Genomic DNA, 25,303 nt, shown 5'->3' with positions numbered 1-25,303 from the left:
AATCAAAATGATTTTTCAGCTTTTTATTCATTAATATGAAAAGTATTCCCATGCATGCCGCAACTTTATATTTTCAGGAACAGGTGTCTCCCCAAAGCGTGGTCCGAAGTAAATATGTCGTGAATCATTATTAGGCACCAACATCATTAGGTAGATTACGTTGTTGTTCTAGTATTCTTCAAAATACTAAACATATGCTGGAAATAGAAGTAAATATTGATAATTATAAACTTACTTGTGAAATACACGAAGAAATACTGAACACCACGATGCTGCAGCCATATTTGTTCAATGTTTACAAAAAGGATTTGACATTTACGTTCATTATCTTTCTACATGACAACTCAGACGATAATTGAATGATTTTTGTTTTGGAACATAGGATAAGATAAAATCACTCAAAAGTTGTATGTCCATTTGTGTCATCTTAATTCAATTATCTAGTTATTACCATACAGATGTGTACTGAAAGTCATCGTAGAATTGGATGATTGTTGTTTATTACTTCGAAGATCATCATGCTATTCTATATTCATTCAAAATAGAGAATATGCATGTTTGCATCCGAGTGAATTACAAATCATTCAATTTGGGACAGGAGCTTTCGTTCAGTGTAGTGCGCGGTAGTGACTCTGGATGTAAGGAACGCATTCAATAGTGCTAGTTGGGCGGCTATTGCTGATGCACTCCTGCGTCTGGGGATATCCGAGTACCTGTACAAGATTCTCGGGAGTTACTTGCAGAATCAGGTATCAATCTATGACACAGAGATGGGTCGGAAATGCTTTCACAGGAGTCCCGCAAGGTTCCATCCTGGGTCCGGTGTTATGGAATGTCATGTACGACGATGTGTTGAGATTAAGATTCCCAGCGGGTGTGGTCATTGTTGGCTTTGCCGACGATATTACGCTGGAGGTCTACAGTGAATCGATCGTAGAAGTGGAATTGCCTGCAATTCACTCGAACGCAAATGTGGAGGACTGGGTGAGCTCCAGGAAACTGGAATTGGCTCACCACAAAACTGAGGTTGTTGTTGTTAACAGCCGAAAATCGGTGCAGCAAGCGGTGATCAGTGTAGGCGATTGCACGATCACTTCGAAGCGCTCCGTCAACCACTTGGGGCACGGTATACACAACAAGGTAGACTATTCCCATGTGTAAACAACGATTTTCAATCAAAACATGTGTCGTCATTCCTATCGCCAAGCATGGGGCTAGAAGGATAGTAAAAGAGAGCAGGCTTTGCTTTCTCTTGTATTCGTTCGAGATTGCGATAGGAATGACGTCACTATCAAGTGTCTTTTTATCGTGACTTGGGGGTGATGATCGACGATAAGCTTACCTTCGGTAGCCACGTTGATTATGCCTGCAAGAGAGCCTCCACAGCTATTGTGGCACTGTTCCGGATGATGTCCAATAGCTCTGCGGTGTACGCCAGTAAGCGAAAGCTTCTGGCCAGTGTCGCCTCGTCCATACTGAGGTATGGTGGCCCGGCTTGGGGCACGGCTTTAAGTACCAACAGCTACCGTAGTAAGCTAGAAAGTACTTATAGGCTAATATGCCTGAGGGTTGCGAGCGCGTACCGTACCGTGTCACACGATGCACTCTGCGTCATCACTGGTATGGAACCTATTGGTATCCCCATCATGGAGGACATAGAGTGCTTTGAAATGCGCGGCACAAGAGGCATACGCAGGACTGCCAGACTGGCCTCTATGGTCAAATGGCAGCGTGCGTGGGACAGTTCCACCAAAGGAAGGTGGACCCATAGGTTGATTCCGAGGGTAGATATCTGGGTCAATAGGCGCCATGGGGAACTAATATTTCACCTGACACAGGTCCTTTCGGACCATGGTTGCGTTAGACAGTATTTACATCGTTTCAGTCATGCGGGTTTTCCCGAATGTCCAGTTTGTGCAGGTTTAGCGATAACGGCGGAACACGTTTTGTTCATGTGCCCGCGTTTCCACACAATGCGTGACCGCATGCTTGTCACATGCGGTGGGGATACGACTCCAGACAATCTGGTTCAGAGGATGTGTGAAGACGAGCTTGGCTGGAATGCCGTTTCATCGGCTATCACCCACATCGTCTTGGAGCTACAAAGGAGGTGGTTAGTGCAGACGCTAAGCAACAGGTGGTCCAAGGGTTCGCAGTCGGTTACGTAGGTCATACCGGTGCCCTACGGTCGAAATCGACCCTTACAGCGATTATGTGGCCGCGGGGAGAACATCCTGGTAGCGTTGCTGTCGTGGCGCCGGTCTACTGGGTTGGATCCGAGCCTTTGGTTGTTCGTAAGGGTCGGGCAGGTGGAGCAGTTGTTGATACTTGCAGAACAACTGGGCGCGGGCGTTGTTGTTGACCCTGCCCGCCTTCAGAGGACAATGGGAGTGGTAAGGACCACCCGGGAAGCTGGCAAAGCGCCAGCATGCTACCTTGGTGGGCCCCCCTAAGCGTGTCATCGATGTTCGTTGCAGCATGGCTACGAAGCAATGCCTTGTCCCGGAGAGACGAAGGGTTTGGCGGCAATGGGAATGGTTTAGTGGGTCGGGGGTGTAGTCCTGTCTGCTGCTTTACATGTAGTAAACGGTCCCCAACCCCGCACTCCTGGACCTTCAGGGTCCGGGTGTCTGTTGAGTAGATTATCCCCCATTAGTAAGAAGGGGAAAAAGGGGACCTGCAACCAGCCCTCATTAGGCAGCGTCCATTTATTACGTAACGCTTGAGCCTATTCCCCCTCTCCCTAGAGTTTGTGGATGGCGCCATACTGGAGAACTTAGGACTTTGAAACGATTCTATAGGCATCTTTGGATGAGTTCCTGATGGAATATCTAGAATAATTTATGTAGTTATCCTCAGAAACATTCCAGATTTAATTCTTTAAGGTATCTAAAACGAAATTCTCGTATGCATATTTAGAAAGTAACATCTAAAGAAAGCCTTGGGCAAATATCTTAATAAATTTCCCTGTCATTTTTCTGTGAGAAATGACTACTCAGGTAAGGATTCCTGTTAGGATTATTCTTGTTTTCTTGATTCCTCTTTGATCTCTTTGTTCAAGCAAGGGGTATCTAAAGCTCCTATTTTCAGGACACTAAGTAACTTCCCCTTTCTCGTTGCAGTACCAACTCCTGAAGATAATGCTGTCGACGCAGCCCAGCAAACGACCCACTACTTACGGTATCAAGGCGCGTCCTCCACTGAAGCGCTTCCCAACAAGCAAATCCACTCCGCAGCTGAATCAGCAAGTTTCAGCCATTATTACAGCACCGGAAGCAGCGGCGGATGCTGATGATCTCCACCGGCGCAGCCTTTCGGACTGCTCCGACAACAGCGAGTGGCACTTTGAGCTGCCTCCACGGCGAAAAGACAGCCGCTCCACAGTCACCACCACCAGTTCCAGCTCCGGAGGCAATCAGAATCAAACATGTTTCTGAGTGCAGGACGATACAAATTGTTAAGTTATTGTGCAACAACGTGAAACTATACATATTTAAAACCCCCAATTTGTAGTATTAAGACAACATGTTCCTTTCTAGTGAACACACTAATTCAGTGGATGACGTTTTTGTTGAAAGGATTAATGTAATATTCACTATTAGAATGAAAAACTAATAAAACAATTTAAAATCCAACTTACATTCTTTACTTCCTTCAACTAAAAGCTACACATTCTACTTTTTGGCTCGTTTCCCTTCGCCCTTTTTGGGAGGCGCCTTTCCTCGCAGTGCTCGCAGTCGTTTCATTTCCTCCTTAAAGTCCTGATGCTCGTCCCGGAACAGACCGTACTCGCGGAGCTTCATGGCCAGCAGATGAGTTTCCACATGCCGTGGGTACCAGTTGGCCACATAATCCCGGCATTGGATCGGCTCTTCGCTGAACATTTTTACCACTTTCATCGATTGGGGATTGGTTGGTCGCGTTACTTCGCCGAAGATCCGGTTCGACAGGTGATTCATCCGGCGGGCGTAGGTCGTCGAAAGTTTCACCAGATCCTTGTATTTGGACATTGTTTGATGTGTTAATTTGATCGAAAAACCGCACAAAATTAACTTTGTTTCGGCGAAACAAAAATTGTGTAACCAAACGAACGTGTTATGAATCCGCGACTGCTTGCTGGAAATCCAAAGAAAGGTATGAAGATAACGACGAAAATGGGAGAAACGTCAAGATATAGTCAAATCAGAGTTCCGCTAATGTGCCGACAAACACTACGCCGACAATAACACCGAAAACTTTGAGAGATTGGATCATTTGGTATAAGTAAGTTTTGTCGTAAATTCCTACACGGGAAAAAAATCTGTAGTAAAAATTACTATTTTAGCTGACTACGCCCATTCTTAAAACAACCATGGAATTTCATGCCATTTTACCAAAGACACATTACCATGTTTACGGTACATCCCAACACATTACTGGTACATTCGTCAAAAATCATTTGCACCAATCTGATTTCGACTACAGACATAGTAAAATCAAGCGCATTACTAATCTGCTAAAAATCTCCTTAAGGAGATTATAAAACGAAGCCAAACTTTGAATTTTCAAATGCACAAGACCAGAGAATCTGACAACAGTTCGCGTTGAAAATCAATCAAATTGCTTGCTTGCTGGTGGTGACCAAGGGGATAGATTTTCAAAGCTGAGCGCTGTTTAGTTCATGAGTCTTGTGCTCTTGAAAATTTGAGGTGGGGCTTCGTTCTATAATCACCTTAAGTTAACCCCCTAAAATGGTACAATTTTTTTGCGTGTATTTGTTGTTAAAAAGCAATTGGCTTGTTATTATGCATCCAAGTAATCGCGGCATTGTTGTCCAACTGTCACGTCACTGAACTGGCGAGTGCTTTGTAGTTTATTGCTCCAGCGACACATTGAAATAGCGTGTGTCGCTCGAGGCTCGAGCACTAACGTTCACCAGCGACCAGTGGTGTTTTGGCCGCGCGAAGTTTGTGTTCATTCTTAATTTTGTAGGCACTGACAATAAGTGGTATATTTCCCCTCTCATAGAACTATTCTTGCATAGATAATTAGTGTGTCATACATTTAAAATAATCAAAATGCTGTAGCGATTACGGTTAGCGTTTCATGAACAGTTTTTAATACAATGAACAATATGAGAGTTACAGTATTACCTATTACAATGGATGGTATGAATAACTTACAGCAAACTGTAACAATATATTTAAACAAACGTTCGAACATTGTGAAATATTTTGGGGATGGAATAGGTATATAGAATAAAAAGCAGAACGTTGGCAGGGGGTGGGAAACTCGGCTCACTGTGCCCAGCACAACGTTCGGCACATCTGGACAAGACACCCTTCCAATCCGCAGTTTGTTTTTTTTCCACGAATTGGATTTGACAGCTGAAACTTTGTTTTTGCTAACTACAGGAAATGGTCGTGGGACTCAACAAAATTGTTGTTATCTCGAATTTGTTTGGTAAGTACAAAATGAAGAATGTTTACGATGCAGGAGACCTTTCTGTGCCACAATCCGATGATGGGCAATCTAAAGATTGCGTCTCTGCTATGCAGGTACCAAAAATCGCACCTTGTGAATGGTGGTGACCCGCTCAAAGGTATTCACGATAGGAACTGAAACATCTCCGAGGGTCCAAAAGGCGCTACAAGTATTCATTCGTGATCAACTTCGGAAGAGGAACAAGTTTCAAAATCTCTGCCAAGGAATGCTGGGAGTAAACCGGATCGAGATGGTTAAGTAGTACTTGCATCCAGTACAGCGGGATTTCGCTGGTTGGAACGCGACTGCCTTCCATCTAGTGAATTCGACCCGTTAGTTGGAACGACTGATAGCTGGTAAAAATGTTCCATACTAACGCATCTGGAGCGCAAATTGTCACGAAACGCACATATACATACACATTTGTTCTATATGGAGATTTCAATGCGACGGTACTGAGACGTCAAAGTCAATTTGACATCTTTTTTGACAGTCGAGTGCTTTTTAGTTGGATTTTTTCCAACCAGCGAACATCCTACCATCGAGTCATTCTATGTAGCGGACCCCCAACGAGCGAATCCCCACTGTACAGGAAAAGACAAACATCAAAGAGATTACAGATAGATGGTTGACATCAAGTTGTCGAGACTGAAGCGGGTAGGCAAATTCATCACCAGGGTATTATACGAGTCTGCATTGATCTTCGCCCTTTACTGAAGACAGCTTCTACTGAGAAGTATCATCAGCGGCGTTCCATGGTCACGTCCAATCTCAAAAACGATTAGTCCCTCTCCATTACTCTTCTGGCCGGTAATATCTACATAGTACGTTCTCAACGAGTCATCTTTCACCGCATCGGTGCCGGCTTTGTTTATTATCTGGTGTGGTCGCAACTAATAATAATGATAGTGCCAAAGTGGTTCTCAACCATGTTTAGAACTTCCGCAAGAACTACTCATCTACCATATGCAGGGTTTCTGATGAATCACGTTTTTTATCACCAGCTTTTCCTTTCGTGTTTCCTCCGGATCCGATAGCTAATATTGCAAACTCCACTGTAATCCATCAGATCTTTAGCACCATTAGCGCCCTGGTGGGCATCCAAATCTACGATCTGAGATTCTGAGCTCGAAGCAATCGTACAGCTTGTCGAACTCATCCGGATCTGCCACGTAGTAGATCGGGGAGAAAAACTAAAATAAGAGAAAGGCTAAACTGCACCAACTCGGTTGCATTGTTGATTAGAACCACAGTGTAAACGTGATGACCACTTTGGTTGCGCAGCTGGAGTATATTTTCCCGCGTTAACTGGTGTGCCACCAGAACCGGACCGTAAGGAGGGGCAGGATGGCCTTACAGTTGAGGTTGAAATACGCGTATCTGTCAAAGGATACATACTCTAGTGGAATTAAATGGTATAGTACAGCGGGGATCCGCTGGTTGGAACACGACTGCCTTCCATCTAGCGAATCCGACCCATTAGTCGGAACGACTGACAGCTGGTGAAAATGCTCCACACTAACGCATCTAAAGAGCAAATCGTCACGAAACGCATATATACATACGCATTTGTTCTATATATGGAGACTTCAATGCGACGGTACTCTGACGCCAAGGTCAGTTTGACATTTTCTCTTGACATTTGAGTGCTTTTTAGTTGAAATATTTTCCAACCAGTGAACATCCAACGTGATCCAACCATCGAGTCATTCCATGTAGCGGATCTCCTACGAGCGAATCCACACTGTACTTAATTCGTTTTTCTTCATCTACTTATAGTTATTCTACTAAACAGCTCGAAGATTTATTATCAACGATAATACATATATCCATCGTTTCACATGCTGCAATTGAATATTTTCGCTAGAAGGCCGGTTTGCTACTGACAAGAAAAGGAATCGCCTATCTCGATGTGTGGAAAATTTCTCCCAAGAAATGGTCAAGAAAATCACTTTTTTCTGATCGCAGTACGCAGTTGAGAAGAAATGTCACTCCAAAGGGGGCTCTTGACCCTTTCAGTCAAGATATTTCTTTACTTTTCTTGAGCAAAACAGCATACTTAGCTTGAGATTGAAAAATAAATGATTAAGTAAAAACATTTAGCGTTTTTTTAATGGTTAGGGTGCAGAGCTACTTGGGTACTTTAATAATTCACTTTGGCATGGGAGATTAATTTTTATCGGCCGAATGCCAAATCGTCTGAAACTTTGCAACAAAAAGCACTTTGATACGATGCATATTGTGACCAAATATGAACTCAGTAGTGGGTGGGTGTCCGCATGGTGTTACGGCTCAGACAAAATTTGTAAAATACTCATACAAAAAGTGTTACGAGGAGGTGGGTGGGTGTCCAAAACTGCCATTTTCAGTGTTATGAAATATGTGAATAAACCCTAACGATCATTTCAAATATGCTATGTTACAATTTCCACAACCAGAGGAGCGCGTATCGTTTTTCTTCGCATTTCTACACTACCGCCAGTAGTGTACCCGCATAGATAGAAACCATATTTGTACTGTTTCCCATACAATTTGAAACCATTTTAGACAATATCTGGATAATTTCACATAACACCTAAAATAACAATAAGTCCACAATACCCGAAACGGTTTTGACAGCATGATAAACGGTAAATGGCTAATCTACAATATGGGTAATAGGCGGTTAAGTTATGTAACCATTCAAAAACGCCGATTTTCTCGAACAAAATTTTTCGATTACAATTTGTCAAACAATCTATATACTATCCATTTTTTGGATAAATCACTGTATAAGAAACCGTTTCATTACAGTTAAACTATAAAGTAGGAATTAAAACGAATAATGTTTACATAATAGTTGATTTACGGTACATTACGTTATTTTACCCACATACCGTACTGTTATGTTATGTTTGAGCCATAAGTAAAGATTGAATTAATAAATCAAATTAAAAATGAAATACGCAAGTACTTGTCACAAATCACACTTACATTGTAATATGTGTTTTACAAGTATTGCTTACATAGCAGATTAAACTGTATATCTTCCAATTGTGGTGAATTTTTTACAAGTACTTACTGATTTCACTGTAATCTGTGTTTCCTAAATTCACAATCTATTTATTCATTATACTGAAACGCCTTTACAACTTCACATTCCAATTATTGCTTAATATTTTGTATCAAAACACATCGTAGCGGAGACACACAGAGTCTTTGTGTATGGTGAAGGAATACCAAGGTGCAATCGAACGTAGTTTTCTCTACCAAACTCCTTATAGAACGGCTGGATTCATCCTCCTGTTGCGAATATATTTTGCAGCTATCCAAATATTGCTTCCCGTTTTCCATGATCGTTGAAAAAGAAATCCTATGGGAAGAAATAAGTAATTTACTGAATAGAAGAAATTGTGCATACCGGAGATTTTTTTTTAAGTAATTTCGAACACTCACCAATGGATTACGATAGAATTCGATCTTTCGGTACTGAAAGCGGATTCCCACGAAGAGGTTCCGGCACTGCTGGGGCAAATAATCGCTTTATTACATAGACCGCAGCTCAAATCCGGAATATATTCCGGGAAAAGTATACTTTCTGGCCACTGACCGTTTTTTTCTTTTCTTTTCTTTTCACTAGCAAAACAATCATGACAAATGCACGCTTGAAAACATCAACTCAGAGACTGCGTAAATTTGACTCAGCCTTAAATAAAATGTTATAAATATCTCAGCATTTTTCAACACAAAGATGAGAAATAATCAGGAGAAAAACACATTATTTGAATAATTCTTCATTTTTCAGCCGAAATTTGGAGAAACTCAAAAATATGTTTATAGAATTTCTCTAAGAATGCCAAACACCCAGTGTGGTGATTTTTAGCGTGCTTAACAAAATGCTTACGAATACAAATGCCCGCAACTGTTCGCCAAACTGTTGACTATATGTTTTGTATAGTAAAATGCACATGTGTAAATGTATTTGTCAAATTCAAACATGAATACCATTTCACGAAAGGTGAGATTATGTTTCCACAATTTCTCCCAAGTTTTCTATCTCAATACAGTTCAACAGTATCTGGGTTTAATATTATAGTGTCACTATTTGAAATGGAGCTCTCAAACCGTTTTGCATAGTTTACAGGTTTTAGATTTCGTATTGTTCAACAGAATGGCAAGTGTTTGTGATACACTAACCTTATCGGTTGAAGGTATTTTACTGTTTTGACAGTAAGACAAATTGTATTTTTCTATGCGGGTAGAAACAGTAACAGTATTTCGTGCAACATGCTCACCAGATGATGATGGTGTAAACTGGGCGATGGATTTTGAACAAAAAAATGTTCTAGGTGTTACTCCTGTTTGTCTGTGTCTGTGGCTTAAAAAATAAACTGCCGAAGTGAATCAAAATTGCCAAGGATATGATCCGGCTCCTTAATTATACCAAACTTGTTTATATCAATTACCTACACCAAATCCTCCTAAATCAAATTGGCCTTTTTGATGTTTTTAAATCAGATTCGATGTTTTTATTACAAATGTCATTTGGATTTCGTTTTGTGCCGTCTTTCGTAGCAGTAGTGGCAAAGCAACAGTGCATTTCGATAGACACCGTCTCCATTGCTGTGCCAGTTTTTTAAAGTGAAATTATTTCCTTGATTTTCCAGTTTGTGACTATTGCGTTGTGTAAAATTCCGAATCTAGTACAGTGAGAAATCGGTCGACATCAGTTTCCGGTTGAAATGAGTGGTCTTTCGGTGAGTATCCTTTAATTTTCTTCCACACGAAAGTGTTCGATGCGAGCTGTATTTTAATCACTTGCAGAGCCAACAACCATCCGGAAGTGGTGCAGGATCTGCGGGACCACCTGTGTCCGTTCAGGAATTCACCATCCGGGTACCGAAGAACCTGAAAAAGAAGTATCACGTTATGCGTTATAATGCCACGTTGAATGTGGACTTTACGCAGTGGCGCACGGTAAAAATGGAACGGGAGAACAATCTGAAGGAGTTCAAGGGCATGGATGAGGACATGCCCAAGTTCGGGGCCGGATCGGAATTTAACCGGGATTTGAGGGAGGAAGCCAGAAGGAAACGGTACGGCATCATTGCGAAAAAGTATCGCCCGGATGCGCAGCCTTGGATTCTGAAGGCGGGTGGGAAGAAGGACGGAAAGAAGTTCCGGGGAATCCGGGAAGGTGGAGTAGGTGAGAATGCATCATTCTATGTGTTTACCCACGCACCGGATGGGGCCATTGAGGCATATCCGCTGAACGAGTGGTACAATTTCCAGCCAATCCAGCGATACAAGGCTCTGTCGGCTGAGGAAGCGGAGTTGGAATTCGGCCGGAGGAAGAGAACCATTAACTACTTCTCGCTGATGTTGAAGAAGCGCATGAAGAAAGACGATGATATTCCGGAGGATCTTGAGGAAACAAAGGGCAAGAAGGGTGGAGTGGGGAAGGCAAAGGATCTTAAGATTAGCGACATGGACGAGTGGATCGATTCGGATGAGATGAGCTCCGATGACGACGACGATGGCGAAGGGAAGCCAAAAGAGAAGGACAGCGACGATGAAGCGGACAAGAAAGCCAAGAATAAGAAGGCACTGGCCGATAAGAAGAAGAAGAAACGGGACGTGGATGAGGAAGCCTTTGAGGAATCGGACGATGGTGATGAGGAAGGTCGTGAACTGGATTACATTTCGGATTCGTCGGAAAGCGAGTCGGAACCGGAGGCAAAGGTCAACAAGGAACTACAATCGGTAGCCGAGGAAGATGCCCTGAGGAAATTGCTTACCTCGGATGAGGATTCGGAAGACGAAGAGAAGAAATCCGATGAGGACGAGAACAAGAAGGATGAGGAGAAGAACGGTAAAACAAAGGATAAGGAGGAGAAAACAAAGGAAAAAGATTCAAAAGAGTCAAAGAAAAAGAAGAAAGACAAGAAGAAGAAGAAAAAGGCCGAAAACGACAAGAAAGACTCGTCCAGTGGGTCCAGTTCGGACAGTTCCGATTCCGATGGGGACAACAGCAATTCCAAGCAGCAGAAGAAGAAGCACAAGAAAGACAAGGAAGGGGTGGGTTCAAATCTGTCCAGTGCCAATAATTCTCGATCGGCGTCCCCCAGTATGTCCCAGCTGGAGGGCAATAAGCGGAAGATGGCCGGTTCCAATATGCCGATGGCGGATTTCACCGGGTCGGACAACAGCAACAGTCCCGTTTCGACGCCGGCCAAGAAGGCCAAAATGGACTCGGCGCCGGCGCTGCCGCCTACGTTTACGGGACTTGTGAGCTCCAACAATCGAGAGTGAGTACATTCTTTGTTTAAGTTTTTCTCCATTCTAATTACATTATCTTGAAAAGAGGGCTGGTTTCAAATCTCTTTTAGAGACTAGGTCTCCAGAGTCTATGAATGAAGAGTTGCGCGAAGAGTGAAACCAAATCTACCTAATCGAACTGTCAAACCGTCTACCTATCGAGCAGCCCAGCAAAACAGATAGGGGCTGTTTTCGAAGACGGAGAAGAACAAGCATTCAAAGAAGTCTCTTCGCGCAATTCTGTGTATATAGACTCTGTAGGTCTCTATTTTAATGAATGCATACAAAAAAGGGAAATTTTTTAAAGCCTATTTGAATCAAAATGGTCTCCTGTAAAATTCAAATCAGAGACTACCACGAAAGTTTTTCACATGTTCTTCTGGAAATTCTACTCAGATCTCTCGAGGAAAATCTTCAGAAATTATTCTAGTAATTTTTACAGATATTTTTTCCGGCATACCTCATGAGGTCCGTTTTGTGATTCCTCCAGCAATTATCACATAAAATCTGTGTTTCGTGGGATGCTTAGAGAAATTTCATCAATAATCGAAATCCTTGAGCACATTTACTTTCCGTAATTTCGACAAGGATCACTATGAAAATTCCCCCATTTTTTTTTTTTTGTTATATTTTCTCCACATATAGGAAGCCGGATCCTATTCTTGGCACTTTTGATTCACTTAGCAATGGGGTTTTTCGAAAGCTACTGAGCTCATATTTGGTCACAATATGCGATATATCGAAGTGCTTCTTATTGCAAAATTTCAGACAATTCGGCCGAGAAACAAACCCCATGCCAAAGTGAATCATGACTCTGCACCCTACTAGTTGTTACTAGAGAAGATCTTTCGAAGCATCCTACAGGAGCTCTTCCTAAAAGGTTTATTCTAGAGTTTTTGAAGCAATTGGTTTAGAAATTTTTCAGAAAGATCCACAAGAACACGCAAATTTTTCTAGTTATCCTTCCATGCTTTTCCATAAGAATTCCTTGAAGAATTCATCTATATTTACTCCCTGGAATTGCTTCAAAATTCCTCCAGGGATTTATCGAGAAAATTACCCTTATTCTTGTTTTTTTTTCTGTTCGGATTCGCCACTGCGACCATTATTTAGATCTCTTGTGGCATTACCCGTATCCTTAGTGTACAGTGCATGTCGCATTACTCCATTTCCATTGAAAGGTAATGAAGCATCGATTTCTGTACAGTTCTTGGCTTGATTCCTCAGACATTTATAAAAATCGAATGTGATGAAAAGGTCCCGCTATTTGCACCCTTCATAGAGACTTACATCTCAGCGAAGGCGCGCCCCTTAATGTTCGATTTAATTCCTGAGGAACCAAATCAGTACTACTGATATTTGACCATGCAACGGAACTCTAGTCCCATCTTTGTTTCGCTTTTAGTTTAGTCCCAGAAAAATACTAGAAAAAAAAGGGGCTTCGTACTAGCAGCAAAACCGAATCAAGCTAGAAAATTTGCGCTGCAGAATCGTTACCCATTCTGTGGCGTAGTTGGTTAACGCGCCCAGTCTAGCGTATTGGGAGTCGTGGGATCGAAGCCCACCAGAACGATTCTATTATTTTTCACAATCTTACATCTCAATTTGTCCAAATTGACTTTTGTGTCTACGACCTTCAGGTATTTTCTAGAAAATTTGTTTAGTAATCAGCATTCACGTGAGTCCTTGAATTACCAGTATTTAGCAGTCCTTGTTGAGTAATTACTCATGATTGTTGTCCTGGCTTCAAGTGTAGTCTCGGGACTGGCAAACTCCGAGTCTTTAACCATCTGCTAGGTAAAATAGATTCAATATCAGAAACTGTTGCTAGTAACAAGGACTTTGTACCGCGAATCCTCGAATTACCAGAACATATTACCCTAGCCCGACAAACAAGATGAGACTAGGGTTCAAATTGGTAGATCTTACCCCGCAACGCACCACGAAAAGGTGATCTACCCGCGTTACGGGAATTATTCTTGTTTACGGTGTATTCAACATTCGTTGGAATGAGACCCACTTGAATTTGCTAACGTAAATGCAAAACGGCTTTCGATCAAAAAAGCATTCGGACGTTAACATTAATAGGGGTGAATACATATAATACTAATTAAGGAATTAACTCACCAAATTTCTCTAGAAATGTCCTCAACAGAACTGCATTCCAACCAATTTCTTGAGAAATTTCATAAGAAAAATCTCCATGACTTCTTCATAAGTTAACCCTCTAATACCCAAATTTTTATTTTCGATTTAAGTATTATTTTACGTTATCTAAAATCGTTCTAAACACGTTTTGGGCATTTATTTATTTTTATTCGCAAATTTTTAAATTTTGGTTTTTGATTTTTATAATTTTTATTTTCGAACATCCCCAGCTTTTTTCATTTTTTCTTGAAGCCTTTTCTAGTTGTGGATTTTTGGCAATAATAAAAATTTCAATTGTTACGGTATTTTTAAAAATATTAAATTTTAATTTTTTTTTTTCGGAGCGTATTTTATTTTCCGTGTAACTAACGGAAAAACAGGTTTGAAATGATTTTAATACCACCAGGCTCTTCTTTTGTGATAGGTTAATCGTAGAAAGAATGCAATTTTTCAAACAATTTCTAAAAATACAAAAAAGTTTCAAAAGTCATAAAAAACTTTTCTTATATGTGTGTTATGAGTTGAGGTTTAAGCCAGAAATAAAATCATTTTGATTTACGAGCTACAAAAAAATACACAAAATTCCAAAGTGTACCCCGTCTAAAGGCGGGGTTGGGTATTAGAGGGTTAATTAAAGGTTCCACACCCGTCAGTACTACTGTAATCATTCCAGTAATTCTTTCGATCATTCCTACGAAAATTTCTTCAGGGATTCCGTGTGATAATTTTCAAGGAATCCATGCAGCATATTATCCAGAGATTTGACTCATTTAGTTCAGCATGTATCCACTAAGACTACCTCAATAGTCCATGAGTTCTTTCAGAGAACCTTATGAGATTTCATGAAGGTTACCTAATTGCGAACTAAATCAAGTTTCACCGGATAATAGCTTAGGAGTTCCTTCTGGAATGCCTCCAGCATTAAAAAAAAAATCCAAACGAAATACTAATTGAATTCTCGAAAATGTTCTAAGGCGAGAAAATACCTTCAAACTCTAATATGTTGCTTATCTTGACAGATATTATTTCGTCTGCGACTTACAGACTTCTTCAGTGTCGAGTGCTCGACTTTTATTTTTCTTTTGCAAAAGTTAATAAATTTAAAAATAAATTTGAAAAAGTGTAATATTGTTAGTTTAAATATCTTTGTCGTGAATTCAAACAATGGCAACGTTTGAAAACTACCTTACGCTGGAACGGAGAGGGAATTTGTAATAATTACGAAAAATTGGTTGAAAACTAGAACGAATAACAATCCGTTCCAAAAATGGCCATTTGAAAGTCTGCTTAAATTATAACACGTAAAATGAAACTACATCTCCCCCTCCCCATTTTATGTACTTGCTTTTTGTATGTATCATGCCCATGCAAAAATTATCGAGAAACGTATATGAAATCGTTCATTAAGTACGTCACGCTAGTAAGGGGGCAGGAGGTGTACTGCAAGGTGTGGCGATCCATACCTTTTCTAAAAAAGATTTCATATGAAAAGTGTGACATACGGCGAAGTAGCGAAGTTGATGTAAAAATGGTAAGTTTTTGCATGATGTACTTAATGGACCCCGTGTTGAATAAATTTTACTAAACCGATTAACGAACCAACACCCTGCCTCCTTACGTTATTTGTTGAAGCTTCCTTCTTAAATTAGGGTATGTCGATAAATTATGTCACGTCCTCCTCCGCCTTGGCCACGTGATTTTTAAGGAATGTTGAAAAAATTGTATGAATCGTCGCGTTTCTTTGGCCCCTCTCCTCTTCCTAAAAGCGTTACGTAATTTGTGGATGGATCTTCACATGACGGATATTTTGAATGCAAGTACTATAAATGATATTTTTTCTCCCTGGGCTTGGGATTATATTTTCCAGGGAGCGATGAGTTTTGATAATTGATCGCTGTTGTTAGTAGCTTTGATTAGATATTGGGTGAATTTCAAAGCAATGGCAACCTTTTTATTACAAAATTTAGATTTTGTCTTCTGACCTAAAGATTCTGGTTAAACTACTGCATAGTACGGCTATCACTCATCAATTTCACTTCGGGAAAATATAATTTCAAACTGGCGAGAAGATTACAAACTGAGGGTGGGTTAGGAGCACAGTCAGACCCTTGAATGTGCAATGTGGGGTAGTAATTAGGAATGCCATTGACGGTTTGTAATCTTCTACGAGGTTTTTGAAAACCAACAGGGCGCGTGCACCGGGTTGCGGATAGGAGCAAAGGGAGATCAATAGCATTTACTTAAAATAATAGAGCAAAAAGCCGTTCCATGATTAGGTAATGTTTAACGATCTTCTATGGTGTTCTAGTACTATAAAATTCTTCACTAACTGGGAATTCTGGCCTTGATAATATCCATAGTGATAAAAACATAAAATAATACCAAATAATAAATAAGTAGAATTATCACTGTAGTAATAAACGAAATAAAATCAATCTTCTATACTTGACAAGGTTTTGAAGACAATTAATGAATGGAAGAACTACCTATTAGAAAAGCCACATCAGCTAAGGCTATACATATACAAATGTTGATCATATGGTCGTGGCGAGCATTCGGTATGTATGTCTATGACTGATTATTATCTAATAGGGGCACTAGAAGACCACGCGGACAATTTCGAAACAAATTATTTTTATACATCGGTCTTACGATCCGAAAGGCTCAGCTATGCTGTAATGTCATTTTATAAGCTATTCATTAGTGCTGTTTAATTGTTTATTATTCTAACAAAACTACATAATTACTCATTACTAATCACTGTTCCTATATTCTCTCTTTCTCAACTTCTTATCTGTTGCATGATTATGATCATTACTAATATAATTCATGAGCATGCACAATAAGAATAATTTCAGAATTGCAAGCAGTCAATGGATAACTGGATAGAATAGCTTCGAAAAGGATGCTCAAAACAGAATAATTCTGGTCAGGGAAGTATTAACATCATGAGTAAGTAAGACATTTAATTTTAATAATATCAAATATTTTTATGTAAATGAGCACCGCCAATCAGTGAACTGAATTATAATTTTATATCTGTACATGATAAAAACAGATAAAGTTTGTAAAGTTGTCACCATCGATTGAATTGCGTTCTTTATAGTAATGTTCAATCATTACCAAAAGCTCCTAAAGCGTCTCATCGTGCCATCAGCAGTTCTTAGCATCACTCTCATATTGTTATTACTTTGTTGTTTATTTAATTTCTATAAAGCGATCAGCTCATGCTTTCTTACTTGTACAATTGTTTGGAATTTTAGTAAATCAAACCAAACTTCAAAACTCAAATTAAATTGCTCTCAGCACATTTACATTTTGCAGCATTAATCGCATTACTGTGTCAAGTCTTCTCCAATTTCCTATACCCTACCCCAACCCTTCCTATCATTTCCGATGGTGTTCAAGTGGTCCGCATAGACTATTACGGCCATTACCTACCCCTGCCCCCGGCTTTGGACTGACTTGCGCTCTCATTGCCCCACCAAACGCTGCAAAATGAAAATGAAAGTACTATAAATGATATTTTTTCTGTTTTCGATCCATTATTTTATTCAGCAAATAATATGGAACATTGTGTGCCTAACTTGACACATAAGATTTTCATACAAAAATATGTTCTAATCCTTGAACATACAACGCATGACGCACTTGTCGGATACAATTTCAAACAAATTTTATGTTTGGCCCATGAATAATCGAAAATAAACTTTCTCCGATTGGGATCTTTCAAAAATATGTACAGTTGTGTTCAGAATAATAGTAGTGAAAGTCGATTTCCATACAAAATGCTCAACTTTGGCATTCTGTAATTTTGTTTCCCTATGAGCAATCGGCAGGAAATTTTGGCAGAGAACTACAAACATACTCAATTTCATTATCACACTATCGGTTAAAAAGTTAAGCAGCAGGTGAAATCGCTCAAAATTATAGTAGTTTATTTTTTGTAAATTTTTGTTCAGCAACAATTTTGTAAAAGATTGGCTTGTTTAAACATTTATAGTTGGAGGGGACATTGTTGAAACGATGAGTAAAGAAAAATTCAAAACTTCAAATACAGCAGACGTAGCCATCACCTTCGCTGTCCTGACCTTCTATGCCGGTGTCCTCTGCGCCATTCAGGTGTTCATATTAGTGCTGCTTCCACCTTCCGATAACTTCGCGCCCGCCCGTCAAGATGCTCTTATTCATATTCCTACACATTTCAACTCGCGGCACGAAGCCTTTCTGGATGCGTTGAGCTTCTAATAGAACTTCAGTTCGCCCTCATCCGGCAACGCTGCCTCAGCTGGGAGCTGGGAAAAGTTCTGAGATTCACACTGCAGTAGCCAAGCAAAGCAACTCACAGTCAGCGAAGCCAGTGAAACTCACGCCTATCGCTGTTGTAGGCTAAATGCCTTGAAAATAGCAAAACACTCGTTGCTAAGGGCAACCCAGAACTACTGTAGATAAATGCTCTATTTCCCGTTGCATTTCCCGTATTTACAGCCTTCAATGACACTACTGATTTAGAAAATTCATGTACCCAACATAGGCCACTTGATGAGATTCACCATTTTAAGCTGAGAATTTTAAGCTACTGTAGGAAGAGAAGCCACGTGATTTTCGCGAAATTCAAGCCTACTACTATTACCATACCCAGCCCTGCTCAAGATGCTGCGCGTACGTATTGACCAGGTCCGTCCGACTCGGGCTCAGATTTGGTACCACTTCTAGTACTGCATTTGGTCCCTCGGTAGTGCAAAAGGTACCCAAGTTTGACAGATCGCAGTATACTTTTCACGGCATTCTAGATTAGCTTATGGGCCATAAAATTTTGGGCAACTGCAAGGGACATGGAGGTCTTTAATGTATCTTTTTATTGACGACATCTGGTTGTTTCAGCTGTGCTAGATCGTAACGAGCTGGCCGTCGGTACTGTACATCGTTGATGACGAATAGAGCTTAGTGACATTTGAACACACGTAGACTAGCATACGCTCGTCATACACAGTTTGTTTTTGTTTTCCTCAAAGAAACTTGCACACGCTTTCCAGACTCATCAAAATGCATATGGAAATATTACCCAATTTGCAAAAAATATACCCGGGTTCTGGGTGTTTTTCGAGACAGAGTGCATATTGTTTTCCTCTAAGGTTCACAAATACATCTACACTAGGGCACCCATACCATTGAGCGTGAAAACCACTATAGTTTTGGGCGCAGTTTAACCATCATCAGGCAGTAGTCAGAGTCCATGTTTTTTTATTATGATTTATGTTTATTTGAGAGGCACTCTGTGCTCATGGCCCCCAATTTGCCGGAATCATAGTTCTTCTTCACCGATACAGATTCTATTTTCAACTATTCTTTATTTATCATCACTCTTTTCTACTCTTTTACTCTCGCACCGTGCAGATAGGAGAGTGCTCTGCTGTTAGTCCAATCATTTTCCATATTAGCCATAGTCCATTGTTCTTGCGGTGGTTGATTTTACCGTGTTCCTCCTGAGTCGTTTGAGGCCCGCTGCCTTCGAAGAGGGTCAGTTTGTCTCAGTCACCATCTGATACTGACGGAGGATGGATGTGCTCCCACGGTCCTCCGTGCGGCGTCTTCTGGTGGCCGGACTTTTTTTGTGGAGGGACTGGGAATCGAACCCATGACCATCCGCTTATGAAGCGAAAGCGTAACCTCAAGGCTACGACCCCCCCTCTTTACTTTTAATCAAAACGCAGTTTACCGAATGCTTGCAGGGTTGGTAGCGTTAAAGTTACTTATAAATAGGAAGTTTAGAGATTCCATGCCTGAGAGCACGTACCAAACTGGAACCAAGAAAACAGAAGGAAGCCAAATGAACCACCAGATAAGTGTTTTACTTTTTCTAAGGAGTTATCAAAGAATACGACCAGACATTGCTCCAAAAATATTTCTAAATTACATCCCGCATAGAAAATCACAGTTTGCCTTACTTTCCAAACAGTACGGTTCTCTTAACTGTAATGGTTAGTGTACCACAAACAGTTGTTTTAATGCATGACAATATGAAATCAAAAACCTTCAACTGTATGTAATGTTTTATGTTGCATATGCCAAATAGTGACAGTTTATTGAAATGTTCAAATAATGTTGAATGGTATAGGCATGAACATTCCCACAAAACAGTGGCAATATTACATTACAATTTGTCAATTGGTTTTCATTTTTTCTTGCGGATCACATCAATACATGTCCATTTCACTATATGTTACATTTATGGAACAGTTCGGCAAACAGTCACTCGCCCAATGTATTTGTAACTCACATTCTGAATAAACACGCCAGAAAAAAGCACGTTGGATACGTAAATTTCACAGTACAATCAATGTTTAATTTGCGTTTTCACACAACTTGATTAATATTTTTTTCATGTGACATAATGTGTGTACCACCCTTACATTTTTTTAACGCATTTGATGAATAGTCATCTCTTTTTATTTTGTAAAGAAAACTGAACTACGCTAATTGAAAAAAAAAAAATAATCCCATTACCAAAATGTATAAAATCGTGTACAATGTTTTGAGCGTGCATCTTTTCAGTTGCATGTGAAAAAAAAAACAAAACAAAAAAATACAAACCGTTCGATTGACTCAACACCTCGAGTAAAATTAAAGGGATTAAAGTTTTAAATTGTGATATGTGTTTGATTCGAAGAGCAGCGAGTTTGTACCGGCATCTCCACTAGTACGTGTGCGTAAATGTTGTGATACAGCGCTAAAAGCGAAACATTGTTGTGAACCAGCTCAAACAAAGGCGCTGCTGATGCCTTCATTGGCCTCCCAGCCGTAAAATGGGAGAACATTCATCGGAATTCGATTCTTCTCGACACTGTTTAGTACGGAAAAGCTAGACCGGATAGGATTGGATCAGCTAAAGCCGTTGGAATCATCAAATAGGTGAGCTCGCGAATTTTATTATAAATCAGAAAAAGATAACCAATGCTCGATGTTCCTGTCAGGTTTTCTACCATCTAACCGTATCTGCCGGATTCATGCCTGCAGAGCTAGTACCAGCTGGAAGCTTATGTGTCGATTGAGCTGAGACGTCTCTGCCGGAATAAAACAAACCGTTAGGGGAAAAGCACCAATTTTCGACCTAGCACTAATTTTCGACCCATTCATACGATTTTGGCCTACTTTGTATGAAAATCCGAAAATTAGCACAAAATTCTTGTGGGTCGAAAATTAGTGCTTTTCCCCTATGTCGGATTTAATCAACCCTGCCTAGAATGTTTTGCTGACGAAATGCGGGGAACGTGCCCCGGGAGCCGGCCGTCTTCAGCATTGAAGTGACTAGTCTGCGCTGTTGATTTTTGCAAAAGAAAGACAATAGTGTTTAATGTTCAGAATGAAATTGTGTATGAACTTGATTCCCATGTAATAATTAAGAAAAAAATGTCCATTTTGTATACGTGTATTGCTTCTTATTCGGCATATGGTGCTTTGCGGTAGAAAATGGATAACCCAAGGTGCGAATAAAGTATTTTCATTCATTTTTAACTCGAAGTGAGTAAAAAATCGTTGTTTGCTGGTAAATCATTTTCTCACGAAAAGCAATATAATATTCATCCATTATTTCCATACAATATAATCACAATGCAACAGTACAGCATAGTGTTAAAATACCACATCGCACCATAAATAAATAATTTAACGTACAGTATTTGCTTCCATTTAAATTTTATAGTTTAACTGTATCAAACCTATTTTGTAGATTGTAAAATGGACAAAAAATGGATAGTTTGTCTACCATTTAACGAATTGTAAAGGAAAAATTTTGTTCGCGAAAATTGTCGTTTTTTTATGGTTACATAACTTAACCGCCTATTCCCCATATTGTTATTTTCCCAATAACAATTTCCCAAACTGTAAAACCCATTTGCGGTACGGTTGTTTTATTGTTAATTTCGATGTTTTACCAAATTATTCAGATACTGTCGTAAATGGTTGTGGATGTTCTGGGAAATTGTTTCATTATGGTTCATAACTATGCGGGATTACAAGTATTACTTCTTGTGATAGCTTGTATTGAATACGTCCACCCTCTGCAGGTGCATACAATAATCTGAATTTCTTATTTCCAAATCTAATCAAAGCTTACTACTATACAACAATAGCACACCTCAATTTTCTTATAATCTTTAAATAGCAAATACATAACAGCTTATAACATTGTTCAAAAGTTCGTAGAATAATATTATTTTAATTTAAACATCAATAGTTTATTGTGCACATCCGCAAATCAGTCATCAGAAAAGAATCCTCGGAACTCAGGTTCATCATCATCCGAAGGTAGGATTGTTGATCCCTTCGTCATCACTGAACTGGATTCAGTAACTGCAGGGTTGTTATAGTCTTCACAATTGAATGTTGTGGCTGATATGAAAGGGTTAATCTTTTTCAAATGTGCAATGTTTCTTCCGTACGTTGTTCCTATTTCTGGATCTTCTACTACACGGAGAAAATGAAGTACTCAAAAGTGAGTTCATTCCACTCAATTCCGGGGGTTCGAGCGTTAACCTAATTTTGAGTTGATGGAATATAAGTTGTTTTCATTTGCAGCCATGCAAAAAATACGTACTGGCTAAGTTCTTTTCACTCAACCGGCAGATCAAATAACTCATCTTCCAGTACTATGCCACTTACTCAAATTTGAGGTACATAACGCACAAAGGTTCGGTTTTTGGGTTGTTTTGCTCTTCGCTCTCTGACAACAACAGAAGAAGCGAATGAAATAGGGAGAGAAAAATAACTCAAAAGTAAGTTTAAAATAACTCAAATATGGGTTTTCCGTTTTCTCCGTTCTAAATCTTCAATGGATGGTATCTTAGATCTCATTGTACTTCCATAAAATAATTCCGTAGGAGTATTGCCAGGTGTTGAATGCGGGGTCGTGTAATACATGATCAAATAGTCGTTCAAATCCTTCTTCCAATCTCTTCTCAATGCATTACTTATTTGCAAACTTTTCAAAAATGATCTATTTTGTCTTTCTACCAACCCATTTTCCTGTGGTCAATATGGTGCTGAATGATGGAAATGAATGATTGAATGAAATGAACGCCGTGTAATTTACAATATTCTTCAAATTCTTTCACAATGAATTATTTCGCATTGTCGAGAGTTATAGTTCTATTAGTTGGCATCCTTACCTTTCAATCAAGCTCGATCTCGTATCGGCTATAGCCGTTTCTTCATAATCGACTCTCCTGGATGACCCTCATGTGCTAACTGAAGCATTCTAGGATGTAATTCTTGTGGCACTACCAATTTATTTCCTCGTACAATTGTATCTTCTATGATTGAGCTAATTCGAAATGGTTCATAGGGTTTAACTAAAGGATCAGTCCAGTTATCTGGCACTGGAAGAAATAATTACATGGAAGATATATAATGATTTTCTTGTATATTTTATCTTATATTACTTATTAGACCCTGTTGGTCATTTGTGAGCGGTAAAATTTTAAAAGGGATCGTTTACGATCTATTTGCAAACAAGTGGACTTTAATGTTGAATATTTCATAATAATGGTTTTGGCGCTTGGTGCGGTTTAGCAGAACCCCGACCAGTTATTGATGAAATCCTGGAATATTTCTCAATAGGTTTCCTGGAATAATCCCGGGATAAGTTTTCGAAGCTCATTTTTCCAGATATTGGGGAAACTGAGGATGAATTCTTGAAGAAATCTAAGTGCATATGGGTGGAAGAATAACTATAACATCGGCGTAGGCATTCCTCGAGAAATTATTGTAGGATCTCCTGGAAAAATCTTTCAACGAAATAGTGGAGTGTATTTGAGGAAGTCCTGTAGAAATCTTTAGAAGATCTCTTAGAGTAACAACTGGTGAAATCGGTGGAAGAATTAGTAGAAAATCTCAGAAAGAAATCCTGGAAAAATGTTTAGACGAGTTCATGTTGAAAATTCTAGAGGCAGAAGCGTTTAAGTGCTCAAGTATTTCCAGAAGCAAATGCTGGAGAAATTATTCAAAGAATCCCGTCAAAATTGCTGGAAGAATTATTGGGAGATTATATGTAAGGATCCCTGGAAGATTCCCTAAAAGTGTTTCAGTAGAAACATCTGTAAAAATCAATGGAAGAATAGTTAAAGAAATTTCGGAAAACCTATTCGCGTAAGAATCCAGGATTCCATAAAAATATTTTGTAAAAATTATCCAAACATTTGTTTTTTTTTTGTCAAACTTTGTTCTAGAAATTATGAAAAATTATAAATCGTTCTGGACACCAAATGAAAGAGACTAAGCTTTGATTTTGTGGATCTCTCGAGGATACTGTAGATAACATAATTATTATTTTACAATCCTTTATCCAAAGAATGATTTGTTCAAGTATATTTAAAAATCTCCATATATCTTCCTTCTTGCAGTGACTACGGTATCACCGAGGAAGCCGTCCGGCGCTACCTGATGCGCAAACCGATGACGACGACCGAACTTCTGACCAAGTTCAAGAACAAGAAAACTGGCGTTTCGAGTGAGAAGCTCGTGGAAACGATGACGGCCATACTGAAGAAAATCAACCCGGTCAAGCAGACGATCCAAGGGAAGATGTATCTAAGCATCAAGGTTCCCAAGTGAGCATCATTATCCATGAGGTAAGTTGAATGTACGGGGAAAATCAACGAAAAAATCATAATACCTAGCTTAATTTAATAATTCTAGTAAGATATCCGTAATACAGAGGCGAAACGCCGCAATTTTGAAGCCACGGGGTAATAATAATCAAAAGCGTATTCGAAATCCTTTTATAGTCATTTATTATAAATCCAATTGTAACATGCGCTTAAAACTTATTATACTTTTTAAACATTCAACTTCCTGTACGGTACCTTCTTTGCTGGCTTCAAATGGAACACTCTGGATACGAGTTTAGTCATACGGCTCTTCACGGTGCTTGATTTCTTGCTCATCCTATGGGATCCATTTCGGCGGAATTTCCGCATCGATTGTCGTCGCATCAGATGAGGTGACTTTCCGGGTGTGAGGAGTTTTCTGTCGTCGCTTGTGGATATCAAGGTCTCGTTCAGATCCACTTGGGGAATTTCCGCTGGCTTCTTGGTTACTCTACTGCTTTTCCGATGGAGTGACGCCAGCCGATCCAGCTTCGACGGATGTCCCGGTTGATGCTTCTTCACTCGGATCGGTCGACGATGAAGAGCTGATCGTTGAAAGAAGGTATTCTGCTGTTCCATGTTGTTGTTTGATTGTGACTGATGATGACGAATCGGATTTTGGTCCGTTATGTAGCAAAGGAGAAGAAGATGTTTCTACCCGTACGGAAACCTCGGACAAAAGATCAGGTACGATAGGACTCCCAAACAAATCGGAGCATGTTTGATTCATGTATTCAGCCGTTTGTGTA

At 39.8% G+C, this 25,303-nt stretch overlaps 3 protein-coding genes and 1 long non-coding RNA gene across 4 annotated transcripts in view; 2 read left to right on the top strand and 2 right to left on the bottom strand.

Annotated features, from left to right (window-relative positions):
- Window positions 1-3,635, top strand: part of LOC5563776 (eukaryotic translation initiation factor 2-alpha kinase) — a 39,138-nt gene extending 35,503 nt beyond the window's left edge. The window contains exon 3 of the mRNA XM_001648020.3: window positions 3,123-3,635. Within this exon, the coding sequence (XP_001648070.2) occupies window positions 3,123-3,437 (315 nt within the window). The 3' untranslated portion in view covers window positions 3,438-3,635. The remainder of the gene's footprint in view (window positions 1-3,122) is intronic.
- LOC5563782 (28S ribosomal protein S33, mitochondrial) lies at window positions 3,624-4,145 on the bottom strand. The gene has a single exon (XM_001648019.2). The coding sequence runs from the start codon at window positions 4,008-4,010 to the stop codon at window positions 3,675-3,677; it is 336 nt and encodes a 111-aa protein (XP_001648069.1). The 5' UTR covers window positions 4,011-4,145; the 3' UTR covers window positions 3,624-3,674.
- Window positions 4,146-8,549: 4,404 nt separating this feature from the next.
- Window positions 8,550-9,509, bottom strand: LOC110679444. The gene is made up of 2 exons (XR_002502491.1): window positions 8,899-9,509; window positions 8,550-8,815 (listed from the first exon to the last, which is right to left on the bottom strand). It is a non-coding gene; the product is annotated as an uncharacterized LOC110679444 (long non-coding RNA).
- Window positions 9,510-10,013: 504 nt separating this feature from the next.
- On the top strand, window positions 10,014-24,645 carry LOC5563781 (general transcription factor IIF subunit 1). The gene is made up of 3 exons (XM_001648018.2): window positions 10,014-10,199; window positions 10,267-11,750; window positions 24,309-24,645. Exons 1-3 carry the CDS (start codon window positions 10,185-10,187, stop codon window positions 24,517-24,519), a joined length of 1,710 nt encoding a protein of 569 aa, XP_001648068.1. The 5' UTR covers window positions 10,014-10,184; the 3' UTR covers window positions 24,520-24,645.
- The last annotated feature ends 658 nt before the right edge of the window (window positions 24,646-25,303 follow it).

Source organism: Aedes aegypti, chromosome 3 (assembly GCF_002204515.2).
Source record: "Aedes aegypti strain LVP_AGWG chromosome 3, AaegL5.0 Primary Assembly, whole genome shotgun sequence".
In the NCBI taxonomy this organism is placed as follows: domain Eukaryota; kingdom Metazoa; phylum Arthropoda; class Insecta; order Diptera; family Culicidae; genus Aedes; species Aedes aegypti.
Note: the sequence above shows the minus strand (reverse complement) of the source record. Positions and strands in the feature narration are given on the sequence as shown.

Bases quoted from the DNA above. Each gene is read 5' to 3' on its own strand.
- LOC5563782 (XM_001648019.2), bottom strand. From the start codon at position 4,010: ATGTCCAAATACAAGGATCTGGTGAAACTTTCGACGACCTACGCCCGC.
- LOC5563781 (XM_001648018.2), top strand. The intron at 11,751-24,308 runs GTGAGTACATTC...TCCTTCTTGCAG, and splicing joins GTGAGCTCCAACAATCGAGA to TGACTACGGTATCACCGAGG.